Genomic DNA, 14,252 nt, shown 5'->3' with positions numbered 1-14,252 from the left:
CATCAACATAGTACTGCCTACAGTGGGGATTAGGTTGGTATGACTGGGGCACTTGGGGGTGGATTTTTGCCACCCCTCGAGCAATGTAGTTATACTGATCTAATTCTGTAGTATAGACCTGGCCTCATACGATGGAGGGGGAACCTGAGTGTCTAAATTAGGACTGAGAACTCCTTTAGGCAGCAAGCTACTTAGGAGTTAGGTGATTTTAGTGTACTCTACACTAAGGGTTAGTGACAGTAGTTGAGTTGGAGATAATTCACAATGGGAGAGGACCACCCACCCAGTCTCATCTACAACCAAGCCCCTACTACCAGCTGTGAATTTTTTCCTGTATTTCATAACTGGGCCAAACTCTTAAGCCTCAGTGCAAAACTCCAAACTAATACCTGAGGTAAGGGAGGGAGCAGTTTAAGCTATGTGTAAAGTAGACTGAGCAACATTTCAAAAAATGCCTGGGTTAAATTAGTTTTTTAGTTTCCAGCCCCAGTTACTGTCCAGTGCGTGACATGCAGAACAGGGGTAAAAGCAACCACGTGCTGTGGAATTGCAGCTTATCACTGCATGGACCTTTTTCCATGGTGGAGAACGTTCTGATACAGTGAGGAACAGGAACTGGAGGGAGCTGATGCTAGTATAAATGTTTCACTTATGAATAAGGCTATACTTTCATTTGCCATATAAAGCTAGGTCTGTGTACCATGATGAGACTGTGCAGCAGGTGAAATATGCAAAAGGAATGCAAAGGTGCAAGATCGACGTACCTTCCCCCATGTTAGAGAGACAAGCTGGATGAGACAAGGTTTCAATCTACAACAGAACTCTTCAGGTTACCCACAGAAGTGGGTCCAATAAAAGCTAATACCTCACCCACTTTCTCTAATATCCTGGGACCCACACAGCTCTACCACTGCATTTCCCCATATTGTCATTTTACATCTGTTCAAAGTGCATAACACTACAACTCTTAGGCAGTAGCTTACCTCTATTATAAAACTGAGCCACTGTTGATGTCAGTATGTGGTTCATCTGACCAGGCTAGTGGAACAGTGCTGCAGTGTGGAGGCACAGAACCCACTTTGGGCTAGATTCATAAAGGGACTTAACACATTAAAGCTGTAGCAAAATACCTACAGTTTAGGTACCTAGAAAAATCACTGGGCTATAAGCCTTGATTAGGTGCATATACAATGACTGGGAAGAAATAGGAGTCACAAAAGCCTGCTGAGCAGGGAGACACCTGAGCTAGGCCATGGTGTAACCCACATGCCTGCTGGGTGTGGTGTTCTGTCCCATTGGGATCACTTAGAGATTAAGGACTCTGCTCTACAGCCTTAGATCAACAGCCATATGGCTTTTAGCTCATGCACTAAGTTCCAAAGGTCCCAGGTTCAATCCCACCCACCGATGACCAGGGTCTGTGGGTGTTACAATGGCAGACAATGATGAGAGGTGTGTGTCCTACAACCAACCCCTCTTCCACAGTCCAGACTGGAGGGAGGCACCTATCTCTGCTTGCAACCCTGAGCCAGAAACTTAAGCCATTTCTTGTAAGAACCAGCAGAGTCAGAACAGGTGGTAGTGGCTAGGTCTCATACCTTTTCTAACCCAGCCTGTTGGAGACCCACTGGCACTGTAGATAAATAATTAGAAAGTCACTGAGTTAGGGAAAAGTGAGTCAGTGGCTCATGTGGTGGGTATGGCACTCAAGTGGGAGGCCCAGATCTAGACCTACTGTTCCAGCAAATATCTATACACCTTGGGAATAGTTTTTACTTCCATCCTAAAACCTCTGCTGAATGTTCTCATGGGATATCAGCCACTAGCTCAGCAGTTCTCAAACTGGGTTATGACCGCAAAGTGGATGACAACCGCATTTTTAATCAGGGCTGGTGTTAGATTGGCTGGGGCCCAGGGACAAAGCTGAAGCCTCAGTGCCCTGGGCGGCGAGGCTCAGGCTTCGGCTTCAGCCCTGGGTTGCGGGGCTAAGGTAACAGGCGGTGAGGCTTGGGTAGGCTCAGGCCTCGGTCCCACTTCCTGGGGCTGTGTGGTAATTTTAATTGTCAGACGGAGGTTGCAGTGCAACGAAGTTTGAGAACAGAGTTATGCCCTTCTCCATGCTTGACTGAGGCTACAGTGAAGACACTGGCACTTTATTAGGAAGCGTATGTAAAATCTGTATTGAGCAAAAGCTGGATGGTAAAAGAGTCAGTTCATAACACCTAATGCATATTGCTTGCTATTTCCCCCCACCGTTTATGAACACAATAGTATTGCCAATTGATGCGTTTACTCCCTGAGCTGTTTTCTTTTACAATTGTGGCTTTTAAACGTCTAATAAACTCTTCTTAAATTCCCAATTTTCATTTTCATCTTTCTAATTGCTTCCTCCCACTAATTGTGCATATAATTTTCCTCAGCCCTTTTGCAGCACCAAGGCTATACATTACTAGTTGGGATTGTCCTCCATGCCTCTAGGGCAGTGGTCACCATCTGGGGACTCCCCCGCCAGTCCCAGAAGCAGCCAGCATGCTCCTGTGGGAAGAGGGTGGAGGGGGGGGAGTGGCTAGGGGGTCTCCACCTGCTCCTGGCTGCAAGCACCGCCCCCACAGCTCCCATTTGCCAGGAACAGGGAGCTGTGGGGCAGTGCCACATGCCCTCCCGCCCCCAGGTCCAGGAGCAATGTGGGCACATAATGCACTACTGGCTGGCAGGGGGCAGGGGCGTGGCCCAGCTCATGATGGAAAGGAGGTGCCGATGTGTCAGAGTGGGGCAGGGGCAGGCAGGAAGCCTGCCTGCCTTAGCCCCGCTGCTCCGCGGACCAGAAGCTGCCGGAGGTGCGGGTGCCCCAACCTCCAGCCCTGAGCCCCCTTCCAGAGCCAGCACCCAAACTCCCTCCTGTACCCCCAGCCCTGACCCGCCCCAGAGGCAGTACCCCATACCCCCTCCTGCATCCCAATACTCTGCCCCAGCCCAGAACCCCCATCCTGCACCTCTGCCCCAGGCTCAGCCCAGAGCCCCCCTTCCAAAAAAACCCTGCTCCAGCCCGGTTAAACGATCTTGGGTGTAGAAAGGTTGGAGACCACTGCCCTAGGGCGTGTAATCAGATCACTAGGGAACCACCACTTACAGTGATTAATTCATCTTTATCCACCATGAGGTCCAAACATTACCTCTCACTGGCTGCAGTTTCTTGTGTTCTAAACTTGTGTATATTTTTTACCTGTCTTCCCCTTAATTGAAGCCCCCACACCACAATTTTTCTTTCCATACAATTCAGCCAAGTACTTAAAGAGCAACTCTTCTGGTTCTCTGACCCTCCTGGATTAGCACATTGGTCTCTGGGCCTTTAAGAGCCTGCAGTTCTGACTGATTAATAAATGTAAACCAGCTAATGGTGTCTCCCTTCCCCACACCTGTCACCTACTTTTTCCTTTCTAAGTGGTTATAACTCTTGCTTTTAACATTGCAACAATACAGATCACCACAGCAGGTTTCAGTAATGGCAGTTGTATTCCTCCTTATCCAAAAGTATCCAGTTCCTCTTATTACCCAGGCTCCTAGTATTGGGTAATAAGCAATGAAATATCTCTTTGGATGGAAAATATGAGCCTCCCAAGCCTGAGCTCTCAAGGTGATCTGTGCCTCCCGTCTTCCCTTCCATGGTTACCACTCCTCCCCTCCCCGCAAAAATTATCCAGTTTCCAGCTAACCCTTTGATCTACTTACCTAATGATTAAGGCTATGATTTAATCACGGGTATTTTTAGTAAACATCATGGACAGATCACAGGCAAGAAACAAAAAATCATAGCTTGTGACCTGTCCATGCCGTTTACTAAAAATACCCATGATTGAATCTTGGGAGGTGGCAGGGAGAGTAGCCTACAGCACCAACAGTGGGGTTGGGGATGGGAGCCCCAGGGCCAGCTGCTCCTCCAGCCGCCTGGCACTGCCGCCAGGAGCTGTCAAGCTGCGGCAACTCCCACCACCACCGGGACCGCTGCGGAGGTGATCCCCAAGGCCAGGTGCCCGGGACTGCCAGAGCAGCGACCGGTGCGGCTGGCTGCAGATCCGGGTGTGGCTGTTCCCAGGGCTGCCTGAGCAGCTGGCCTCTGCAGAAGTCACATAGGTCACAGGAAGTCACGGAATCGGTGACTTCTGCAACCTCCGTGACAAACACGGAGCCCTACTACTGATTAACATGTAAAGGTTGCATTGAGCCTTTCCAGTGACGTTAAATAGCTCTTCTGTAGAAAGCCTGAGTAACACTGAATGGTCCCTATGAGTGGCTGTAACATACATTAAGTTGTGTTCTGGCGTTGGCAACTGACATCTGAAACACTTTAGGAAAGAGCAAGTGATGTTTTTTTCCCCCCACTTGTTCTAGCCTTGTCCCACTGCTTGCCATATGTTTTCCTGGCTCCAGACTGATGCTTGTACTATATGAATACGTAGTCCTCTACCCTCATTGAACGAATATTATAAGCAGTTATCTGGAGAAGGCCCATGGGGCTTGCAGATAAATGCTACTTTAAGAACATAATCAATGACCGGTTTCTACGTAACACGGTTAATAGGATCTCCTCCTGGGTTCATGGGAAGGAAACAGATGTAGATGTAATATTGGGGCCAAGTGAATGTAAACAAATGTGAAGCTACATCACTGACTAAGCAGCTCGCTTAATAGTCAATTTGCCCATAAAACTATAGTGCAATGCCGAGGTGGTGAACACTGTATTCAGGCTTCAGTGCAACCAAAAACCAACCTGCAATGTAAGGCACCTGGAAAAACACGTGAGGTATGTTTTATTTCTGAGCTTTAACAGTAGAAGCAAAAAAAGGCAGCCCCGAGGGTAGCTGCTACTGCTTGGATCTGTTGGGATGAAATGTAATTCTGGAGACATCAGTTACAGTATTTCAAATGGGAAAAAGAACAGAGTATTTGTACAAGCTTGCTTATCTCTTTAAAGCTGTACAAAGATCAGCATAAATTAAAGATAACTTGGTAAAACAAAATTCTTGGTTTCATTTAATTTCTCTATATGTTAAAGAACACTAAGGGGAGATTAAGCTACCACCAGACTTTTAAACATGAGGTTTGCTCTGTTGCCAGTACAAAGTTTTCAATAGAAACTGGGCAAAAACAAAGTACAGGTACAATCTTCAAACACTAATAAAACACAGTATCAGGAGAGCAATGTGAATGTGTTGGATATATTCCAGAAAAAGCCTGCTAATGGGCTTATAGTTGTGAAGCATGACTACTTTATGGCATTTAAATGTAAATTTTGTGGTCGTGAGAGTCAGTGATTGACTGCACAGGTTAGAACGAGGTGTTGTACAAGCTGAACTGCCCTCCAATTATACCTGAAAACCAGCCAGTATCAACCTCAGAGTCTATTCCTAAATGCAGCTCATGCTAGATTTTGCAGCAGTTTGAGGCCTGGATTCTGGATCCCTTACTCCCATCAGTAATCAGTCCAGCTGAAGCTCCTTCTATCAAAGTTCCAATATAGTCCCATCCTGCAGACCTTTTTCACGAGTCGCCCCACTGACTTCACATGAATAAAGGTGCAAGATTGGACCTTTGTGGCTTAGGCCATTCACCCTACACAGGTTAATATAGGGTCTCATCCTAACCAAAATCTCGGCTCATGTTCTGGGAGATTAAATAATGAAATTAAATCTGTTCAGTGCTGTCATTCACATTCTTGGCATCTGTGGCCTCCAAGTCTCACAAGCTAAAGTCACTATTTGGCCTTGTCTACACAAAGGGCAGGTCTACACTATGGGGTTAAGTCAACCTAAATTACACAACTCCAGCTATGTAAATAACGTAGCTAGAGTCGACGTAGCTTAGGTCGACTTATTGTGGGGTCTACACCGTGCTGGGTCGACAGGAGAAACTCTCCCATCGACTTACCTTAGGCTTCTCGTTCCAGTGGAGTACTGGAGTTAACGGGAGAGTGATCTGTGGTCGATTTAGTGGGTCTTCATTAGACCCACTAAATCAACCCCCAGTTGATCGATCGCCACAGCGTCAATCCATGGTAAGTGTAGACATACCCTAATACCAGAATAGTTCCATTAGTGGTGAATTACAGCTACGAAGTTTGCTAGTGTAGGCAGCGTTTGCAACACCAGCAGCGTTCTTGGGGAAGGAAAAACAGCTTTTCATTCACTCACGTGTCACCTATCTGTTCTTAGCATGTACCATAATTTTTTTTAGTTTCCTCTAGTTGACTAGGATGATGATTTTCCCCCAAATTAACTAATTTGATCCAATTAATTTCAAGAGCCAAGCAGTAGTGACAGTAATGGAAAGGACAGTGCATCCCTAGCTCCGTACAGCACACTAGTAAGAGTGAAAAATTATTCATTGATGTTGTTTCAACTACTACTCCATGTCAACAATAGGAAATTTACAAAAATTAAACACTTCTATTTTCCACTAGCCCTTTGAGGCAGAAAAAAGTGCTTTGTTAACTAGACTTTCAATTTTTAATCTTTACAAATATTAAACAGTTATGGTCTTGTCTAAATAAGGTGCTGGTTCCCAAACTTGCACAACAGTGAAATGTAATTGAACAACACTGCTTCAGTTATATCAGCAGTTTGAATTATAGCTCTTCTGGTTGATAAGTATATGGAAAAATACATTGATATTTCCTAAGTTCTGTTTTAAGAAAACGGACTGTCTTTTTATAAAAAGACACTATCATCTGGTGCAGATTTGTTTTTTCAGCTAAAGAATTTGTATGGCTAATTCTACATTAACTTTGCACTCATTGCCAGCAATGGGATTGCACTAGTACAATCTCACTCCCAACATGAAAAGATCAGCGTTCTGACAATGAAGTGATGTCATAGTTTGCCCAGAAATTAAAAACAAAAACAAACCTTTTAGCACATTTGCCACATTCCCATTATCTTGAGTTACAGGGCACACTTTTAGATCCAATTCCACATTCCAGGGTAACGCCACCAAAGCCAACCAGAAGTCAATGGAGTTATTTCAATGTGAGAGCAGGATCTGGCCCAGTCTGTTTAATTAAACCACCACATTGGGTTATATGCTGCCCCAGTGCTGCATACAGAACTCCTATTTATGTCACCATGCAAATGTAAGGAAGGCATGAAATCTTTACACTTCATTATTAAAACATTTTAGTTGCAAAGAGTACATATTCAAACAAGACTGGCTTGATCAGTTTCAAGATAGTAATGAAGACACATAAATTAGGTCAAATTCTGCCTTCTGTTACACCTACGCATCATGAAGAATACACAGATATATCCAAGGGCATAATCTGAACAGATAATACTACTCTTTGAAAGCATTAGATTATTTTAACTAAAACAGAGACTGCCATCTGTCTTATATCCCTTACACAAGGGCTGAAAACAATACCAGATATAAGAAACACTGACATCTCTGTAATCTTCAGGACAGGCCATCATTTTATGAAGTGATACAGAAAGTAGGCAAGAAAAAGTGCAATATACATTTTAAATATAGCGCTACCCTCATTTGCCATATCACTGTTCTTTGTCGGGGTATGGAAGAAAAGAAGTGCCTTTGGTATATTTGTTCAAATGTTAAGAGATCTTTAACTATGGAACCCTGTAGGATATAAAAGTGAAATCAGAAAAGTTACCAGAACCTTAGAAGCTACAAGAAGTAGAATTTCAAAGGAGTTACATTTATTCAATTTAAAAAATTGACAGTTAGTAATGGTCACATGAACACCAGGAAACTGTATCTACATTTCCTGACGTCAGTATGAGTGGCACTAGTTTTCTACATATACAATTCTAATGCCAGTTAGAAAGTACAAAACCAAACCAAAACCCAAGACACTGTGAATTCAACACTGCTTAAAAACTCAAAATTCAATCCAATTGATATATTTTAAAATAAATAGTTTTACCTTATTTAAAAAAAAAACAACTGCTTTCAAAGCAGTTACTTCTTTAAGATCATTCCACAAAGTCTTTCATAAATAGTCACCCATTTTGATTGTCTGTTAGGGCAGCACTTCTCAGTCTTGGCTGGGATCTCCATATCAGGCAATACAGTATTTTGTTCATACACAGTGTTTTGTTTTTCCTTTTTATTTATAGGTACAATTTAGCATACCATGCTGGCCAAACCCATGCAGATGACAAAGCATGAAGCAAACAGAGCCTGTAAATTACTTGTTTATTAAAGAAAAAAACAAGGAATGTAGTGTTCAAATCAGGATATTAAAAAAAAAGTTCTAATGGACAACCAGATTTAATTTAAAAATCTCTCAAAGTTTCTCTCATGTACTATGAGCCATTTAACATTCAACTTCAAATATACTGTATACAAAATTCTTTATCCCAATTAGTTTCAAATAGTTTTTAACTTTTTCCACTGGGGAGAAGTAAAAAAAAAAGAAGATTCAGTACTATGCTGGTCTTTTTCTCCCTTTTATCCAAAAATAATAATTTCCCCAGCCCTTCTCAATGAGTATCTTGTTTCAAGAATGATTTCAAAGGGAGACACGAATCTAACATGCATGTGCTGACATTGCATGATGCCATGGCATTTAAAATGTACTCATAACTACATCTGGTTTTATCTCTAAGAATACTAGTTATTCTAGATTTGGGGACTGCAACAGTCTACTAAAGGCCACATCTGTAAACCCTCTACACATATTTTAATGCAAATTATAATCCCAAGGGCCGTTTAGAATTACTGAACAGGTTAATAAGCCTCCTGATCATTTCTTTCTCACAGGCAATTGTGCAACTTTAAAAGAAATCTCAAAAGAAGCTAGTATTTATGTAGATTTAGCCTTTCCTAAGGCCATATTAAAACAAAATCAACCAATTTTAGATGCCTTTTTAATCTCACATTTAGAGCCTCAAAGGATCACCACATTTAGAAACATTTTCCAGAAATGCCTCTTTGACAGTTTTCTACATTCGAATTCCGTTGGGCCACTTTTGAACCGTTCCATTGCCTAAAATAATTAACTGTTTTCCGAATAGTTCTTTTCAGTAAAGTGCTTATCATTATTCCAAAACCTTTTTTTAAACTGCGCTACTTGAGTCTTGCGAGGGTTTCTCCTTTTCCCATGAAAAATTGCCAGCATGGGCACTAAGGAGAACTGAGGACCCTATTCAGCACAGTATGTTAGCATTCACTTAAATTGGACTAACTTACATGCTTCAGGTTAGGCACACTGCTGAACTGGGGCCTATCTGTTGTAAGGATATTGGAACATTAACTTTGATGTTGGTTGGCAGCAGGCATAATGCCTACAAAGATGGTGATACACTGGAGCCATAGCACCAGGAGGTAAACGTTTAGATAAAATGGAAGGCATATGGAGAGTTCTTACTATAATCTTTTCATATTTATATACAAATATAACATATATTAAATATAATATAAAAATAGCTATATTTCTTTTCCCTCTGAAATTCTGAGGCTTTTCTTTGAGTTCTCACCCAACCCAGGCAAACTTACTAATTTTCTCATCAAAACTCTATTAAGAAAATACAGCATGATATTTTTCTTAACTGTATGTCACCAAGGCATTTATCCATAATACAACATTTTCTCCTTCTTAGCCAACTTCCTCACTCCTGTCAGAGTCATTCTGTAACATTAAACATCATAGCATTTGCTGCTGTGATATCTATTGGGATGTCACAAACAACAGGTTTGCCACACCAGTGAATAAGCTGGGCAGAAGCATAAGGCTGATTAGAAGAGAGACAGACTGGGGCCCAATTTTCTTCCCACAGAAGTCAATGGAGTTTTGCAATTGACTTTAATAGGAGCAGAAGTGAGCCCTGTTTGATCACAAATCCTTTAATAGTCAGTGAAAGAGAAGCAGAGCATCCACGCCAATTAGAGTCAGTGAAATACTGTGTGCTTTTTCTTTTTTTTTTTTTTTTTTTTTTTTTTTTTTTTTGACATTTGCCGGAATTGTGGCAGAAGCTTTTCAAATGTATGTAATAATTTTCCAGTCTCTTAGAATTCCCCCTCTTCTCTTTATCAGCTAGCAGGTAAAGTGTAGCTTCATTTTTGGATGACTTTCCCCTCTGAGCTTATGGAAGGCTTCTTGATCAAAGGACAGATTTTTTCCTCTTAGTCCCCTTCCAATAGCTATGTTTATATAAAAACCTCTCACACCTAAGTTAGGCTGCCTTTTTATTGTCTGACCTACAACAGCACACCACAGTATTTTTTTGGTTGATAGAAGGGGCTTGAATGAAGCTTATATATAAAACTCTCTCAGCTGTCTGCTGGTTATGCTCTGCATTTACTGTAGCTGCAACTGCTACAGTTTATCGGCTGGTTTTACCACCACACTATATTTCTAAGAGTAATATTAAAGCTCTCCCAATTTTCTTCTTTAGTGCTATTTTATTATTGTAATTAGGTTAAAACCTTTACCTAACAAGTCTATTTCTCACTAAAAGTCTTTATGGAATGGACCTCTGGTCAATGCAGCTTAAATTTTGGATACAGGTGGAATGGTATGGCAGGATTAGCAAGGCAATATGGGGGGGGGGGGAGAAGTCGATGGAGTTTCGCTTTTCTAAAACTTAAAAAATATATATGTTTTTGACAATTATATTGGTTCAGGGAATGACAGAAATGCCTTTAAAGAGCACAGAAATGGAAAGTTTCCTGGATATGTTTAATATTTGTATCTGTTCCTACTCCTTGTTGCAAGAGACTTCCTGGAGCAGAAACCAACCCAGTTCTCTTTGGTTCTTTACTTCTTACGCCCTCCTCCCTTTTCCACTGTGATTCTCCCAGGATCCACTGTTGACCTGTTGCTTTATGGTTTGGGGGTGAGGGGCTAATCTGATGAGGAGATGACAGTGGAGAGGCCAAAGCTCATTTTAGGAAGAAGCCTCAAAAGGTAACTGCATCTAGTGTTCACTAACTTAACACTACCTTTCAGTCAGCTCTGGTCACCCAATAATACAATCAAACTGTTCCTAATATTTAATATTCCACCACAATTTGGTTACATTCATACAGCTCCTCCCTAATACTCTGACTTAATTCAGCTTCTTGACTAAAAACTTTCCCTCCTCAGTGTTAATTTTAATTAATTTTCTTTTTTAACTACCAAGTCTATCTTGGTATTAGCTCATTTTGCTCTGCAGATGTGATTTGTACGAAGTAGTACCATAGAAATCTACTGAACATTTAAAAATAGGAAATCATTTCTGTTGGAACTTTTTATTATCTTTATAAAGTGAGGTTGCCTTTTGAAGTCTTAGTTTAGTGGTATCCCTTTTAAGTCAATACTCAGAGTGTTAAACATGCAATCCTAATCCCCTCTTTATTTTTCCATTAAATTCCAATCAATAAAGTAAAATTGGATTTGATCTGATTAAAAAGTGTCAGATTAATCGCCCCCCCCCCCCAAATGACTAATCTGTGTTTTGGAGCCACTAAAGAGCGCTACTTCTTATACTCTGAACACTTTACAGGTAAATCATTAGATACCTGTTTCCATTTTAGTGTTTGAGGGGAGAGGCACCCCTTTAAAAAAATGCTCATGATCTCAACTCAGACGATTGTTAAAATACTTGTAATATATGAACACAAACAAGATATAGCTCTGAAGTAGAAACACATTTTGTTGAGATTGTACTAAGACTTCAAAATTGTAAAATCGTAACAGATTCAAGACAACATAATTCAAGATGTTCAATGTTATCACCTGAATTAAAATCAAGGCACTATGGGTTTCTTGTTTTTTTGTTTTAAAATGACCCTGAATCAGTTCTGACTAAAGAAAGATCTAATTTTTAAAAGGAGAATAAAAAGATTCCAACATATTTTAAAAAGTTACAATTCTCACCACAGAGAAGGTGGTTAAAAAGTGCCTAAAATGTTATTAAGTGTAAATATATTGTTGTGCAAATTACTCCTATAACTGACACATTCTTGAAAATTACTTTTATGTAGTTTTTTTAAAACCTTTTACATAAATATTTCCAACTATGATCTATATCAAAAGATAGCTTTGGGGAGTAAAATTCCAAACCATCCACAATAAAGCAGTGCAAATTCCTATTTTTCAATCAAAAAACAATGAATAATTGTGAAATGATGGATGATATTTCTGAAATCTGAATGTCTTGGATCCTGATGCGTGACCATCAGTTCAAACAGTTTCATCAATAATTTAACCCCAAAAAATCCACTAACCAGCACACTATACCTCACTGAACAAACTGCGACATCGCAGACAAAGCACAAACAAAGAGACTTGTGCCCACATTAAGGGTGAAAATTATGATGCATCATGTTGTAAACAAAAGGGTAGAACAGAGGAAAATATTAGTCGGCGCATGGTGTGAGAATTTAGGGAAACATTCAAACCTACAAACAACAAGATTACATTTTCATGCATCATATAAAATATTTTTGCTCTCTCTCCTTTTATCCAGACATATACACATTATTTTACATCTGTACAATACAGAATCTGATTCCACGCAACATTTTGAAAATATTTACTTGTCCCATAATCATCTGAAAAAAAAAATTAAATGTCTTTTGGACTGTATTTGTAGCATTATTGTGAGCAACTGTGTGTCCATGGTCACATTTGACAAACTTACAGGACTGCTAAAGATACCAACATTTTTAGTACCCTTTTCGGTTCATTGAGGGTTTGAGACTTGATCTGGACAAGTTATTACGTGGTAGCACATCCTTTAGAACACAGAAATTGGGACAACTAAAAGACTGTCAAAGTTGGCCATGTCCCTGTTATCTTTTTGCTGTTTGTATCTAAGGTACCTCCACAACATTTTGTAGTAGTTTCTTCTGCAAACAGATTCCCAGAAGTTAGAAGTAGACCTCAATACTGTACTTTATAAAGCCTTTGGACTTCTACCTCTACTATCATCAGTGCAACTGTTTATGGAGCAGCTCCTCCCTGCTGTTTGCTTCTAGAAGAAGTGAATCCCCGTGCTACTGTGGCTGAACTTTGGAAGGATCAATCATGTTGTCAGTTCTATGTCGTGAGAGTTGCTGCTGCTGCTGAGATTGATGCTGCTGGTGGTGTGATTGAGTAAAAGTGCTTTGTTGTAGTGGGAAAGCAGCAGAGAGAATAAGCTGAGTTGACTGATTTCCATGAAGTAGCCTGGATGTCTAAGAAGAAATAAATAAAAGAGGATTATTGCCCACACTATGAAAATGCAGGTCTGGTTATATTTTAAAACTCTCACATGAGGTTAAACATCAATAGGACCATGACTACTTTCACTTACGATTGCACAAAGTGAAGATTCATTCAGAACAAAATAGCTAACTACAGAGTATTAATATTTTCAGCATCTGACTAACTGTAAAGCAACTTATTGGATCTCTGTTTGTGATGTCAATGGCTAGGAGAACTATGGCAATAGTTAGAGGCAGAGAGACACAGCAATTGTAATTAAAGGCTTTATAAGAGCACAGACCCCTAATGATCTGAGTATAGTTAAGGTTGAGCAGCCAACTTGAACTTCGACATTTCAAGAATCTGATTTGCAATTTTAACATTCTTTTAACAGAATGCCCACACATATATACAAAAACTAGTTAGGGATGCTGTAAGGGATTATCTTCCTTTAAAAGAAGGCAAAATTTCAGGTCCAAATAGGTTGACTGTGTCTCTACTTCAGTGGTTCCCAAAGTTTTTGTTGTAGCAGATTGCCCCTCTAATAGGCTGGCAACTGACATGCCCCCTTCCCTAAGCCTGCCTGTGAGACACATTCCAGTACACTAGTTCTGCAAGGTCACTGCTGCCTCTCCTTTTACTAGTCCATTCTACCTCCTCTTTCCCCCTCTTCAGTCTTTTTTTGATTTCTCTTATTTTTAGTACGTATTTTCTTTTTTGCTCTTTAGTTATTCTCAATCTGTTCCTCCTTCCCTGCACCCTCTCTTTTCTTTCTGATCCAATCTCTCCTCTCCCGCATGGTGGCTTCTTCTCTCCTTACTCATGGGATGGCTATTGCTGCTCAGGCATCCACTGGTATCTCCCTGAGGTCCAGGCAGCATGTGCTCCTGCAGCTACACAGAAGCAGAGAAAAGACACTTAGGCTGGCATGCTGCCTCCTGAGTCAGCTCACACCTTGTTGCATTGTGGGTCACCATGGCAACTGGAGGGAAAGCGAGAGGTTTACAAAGAGATGCCTTCCCCTTTACTTAGATTCACGCATGCATGTTTATGGTGAGATGAGGTGGAC

The 14,252-nt window shown here is 40.9% G+C and overlaps 1 protein-coding gene across 4 annotated transcripts in view; it reads right to left on the bottom strand.

Annotated features, from left to right (window-relative positions):
* Positions 1-5,018: 5,018 nt before the first annotated feature.
* CLOCK (clock circadian regulator) overlaps positions 5,019-14,252 on the bottom strand; it is a 117,984-nt gene continuing 108,750 nt past the window's right edge. For all 4 annotated transcript variants that reach the window (XM_034772934.1, XM_034772938.1, XM_034772936.1 and 1 more), the window contains one exon: positions 5,019-13,173. In XM_034772934.1, the coding sequence (XP_034628825.1) occupies positions 12,994-13,173 (180 nt within the window). In that variant the 3' untranslated portion in view covers positions 5,019-12,993. The remainder of the gene's footprint in view (positions 13,174-14,252) is intronic.

Source organism: Trachemys scripta, chromosome 5 (genome assembly GCF_013100865.1).
Source record: "Trachemys scripta elegans isolate TJP31775 chromosome 5, CAS_Tse_1.0, whole genome shotgun sequence".
NCBI lineage: Eukaryota > Metazoa > Chordata > Testudines > Emydidae > Trachemys > Trachemys scripta.
Note: the sequence above shows the minus strand (reverse complement) of the source record. Positions and strands in the feature narration are given on the sequence as shown.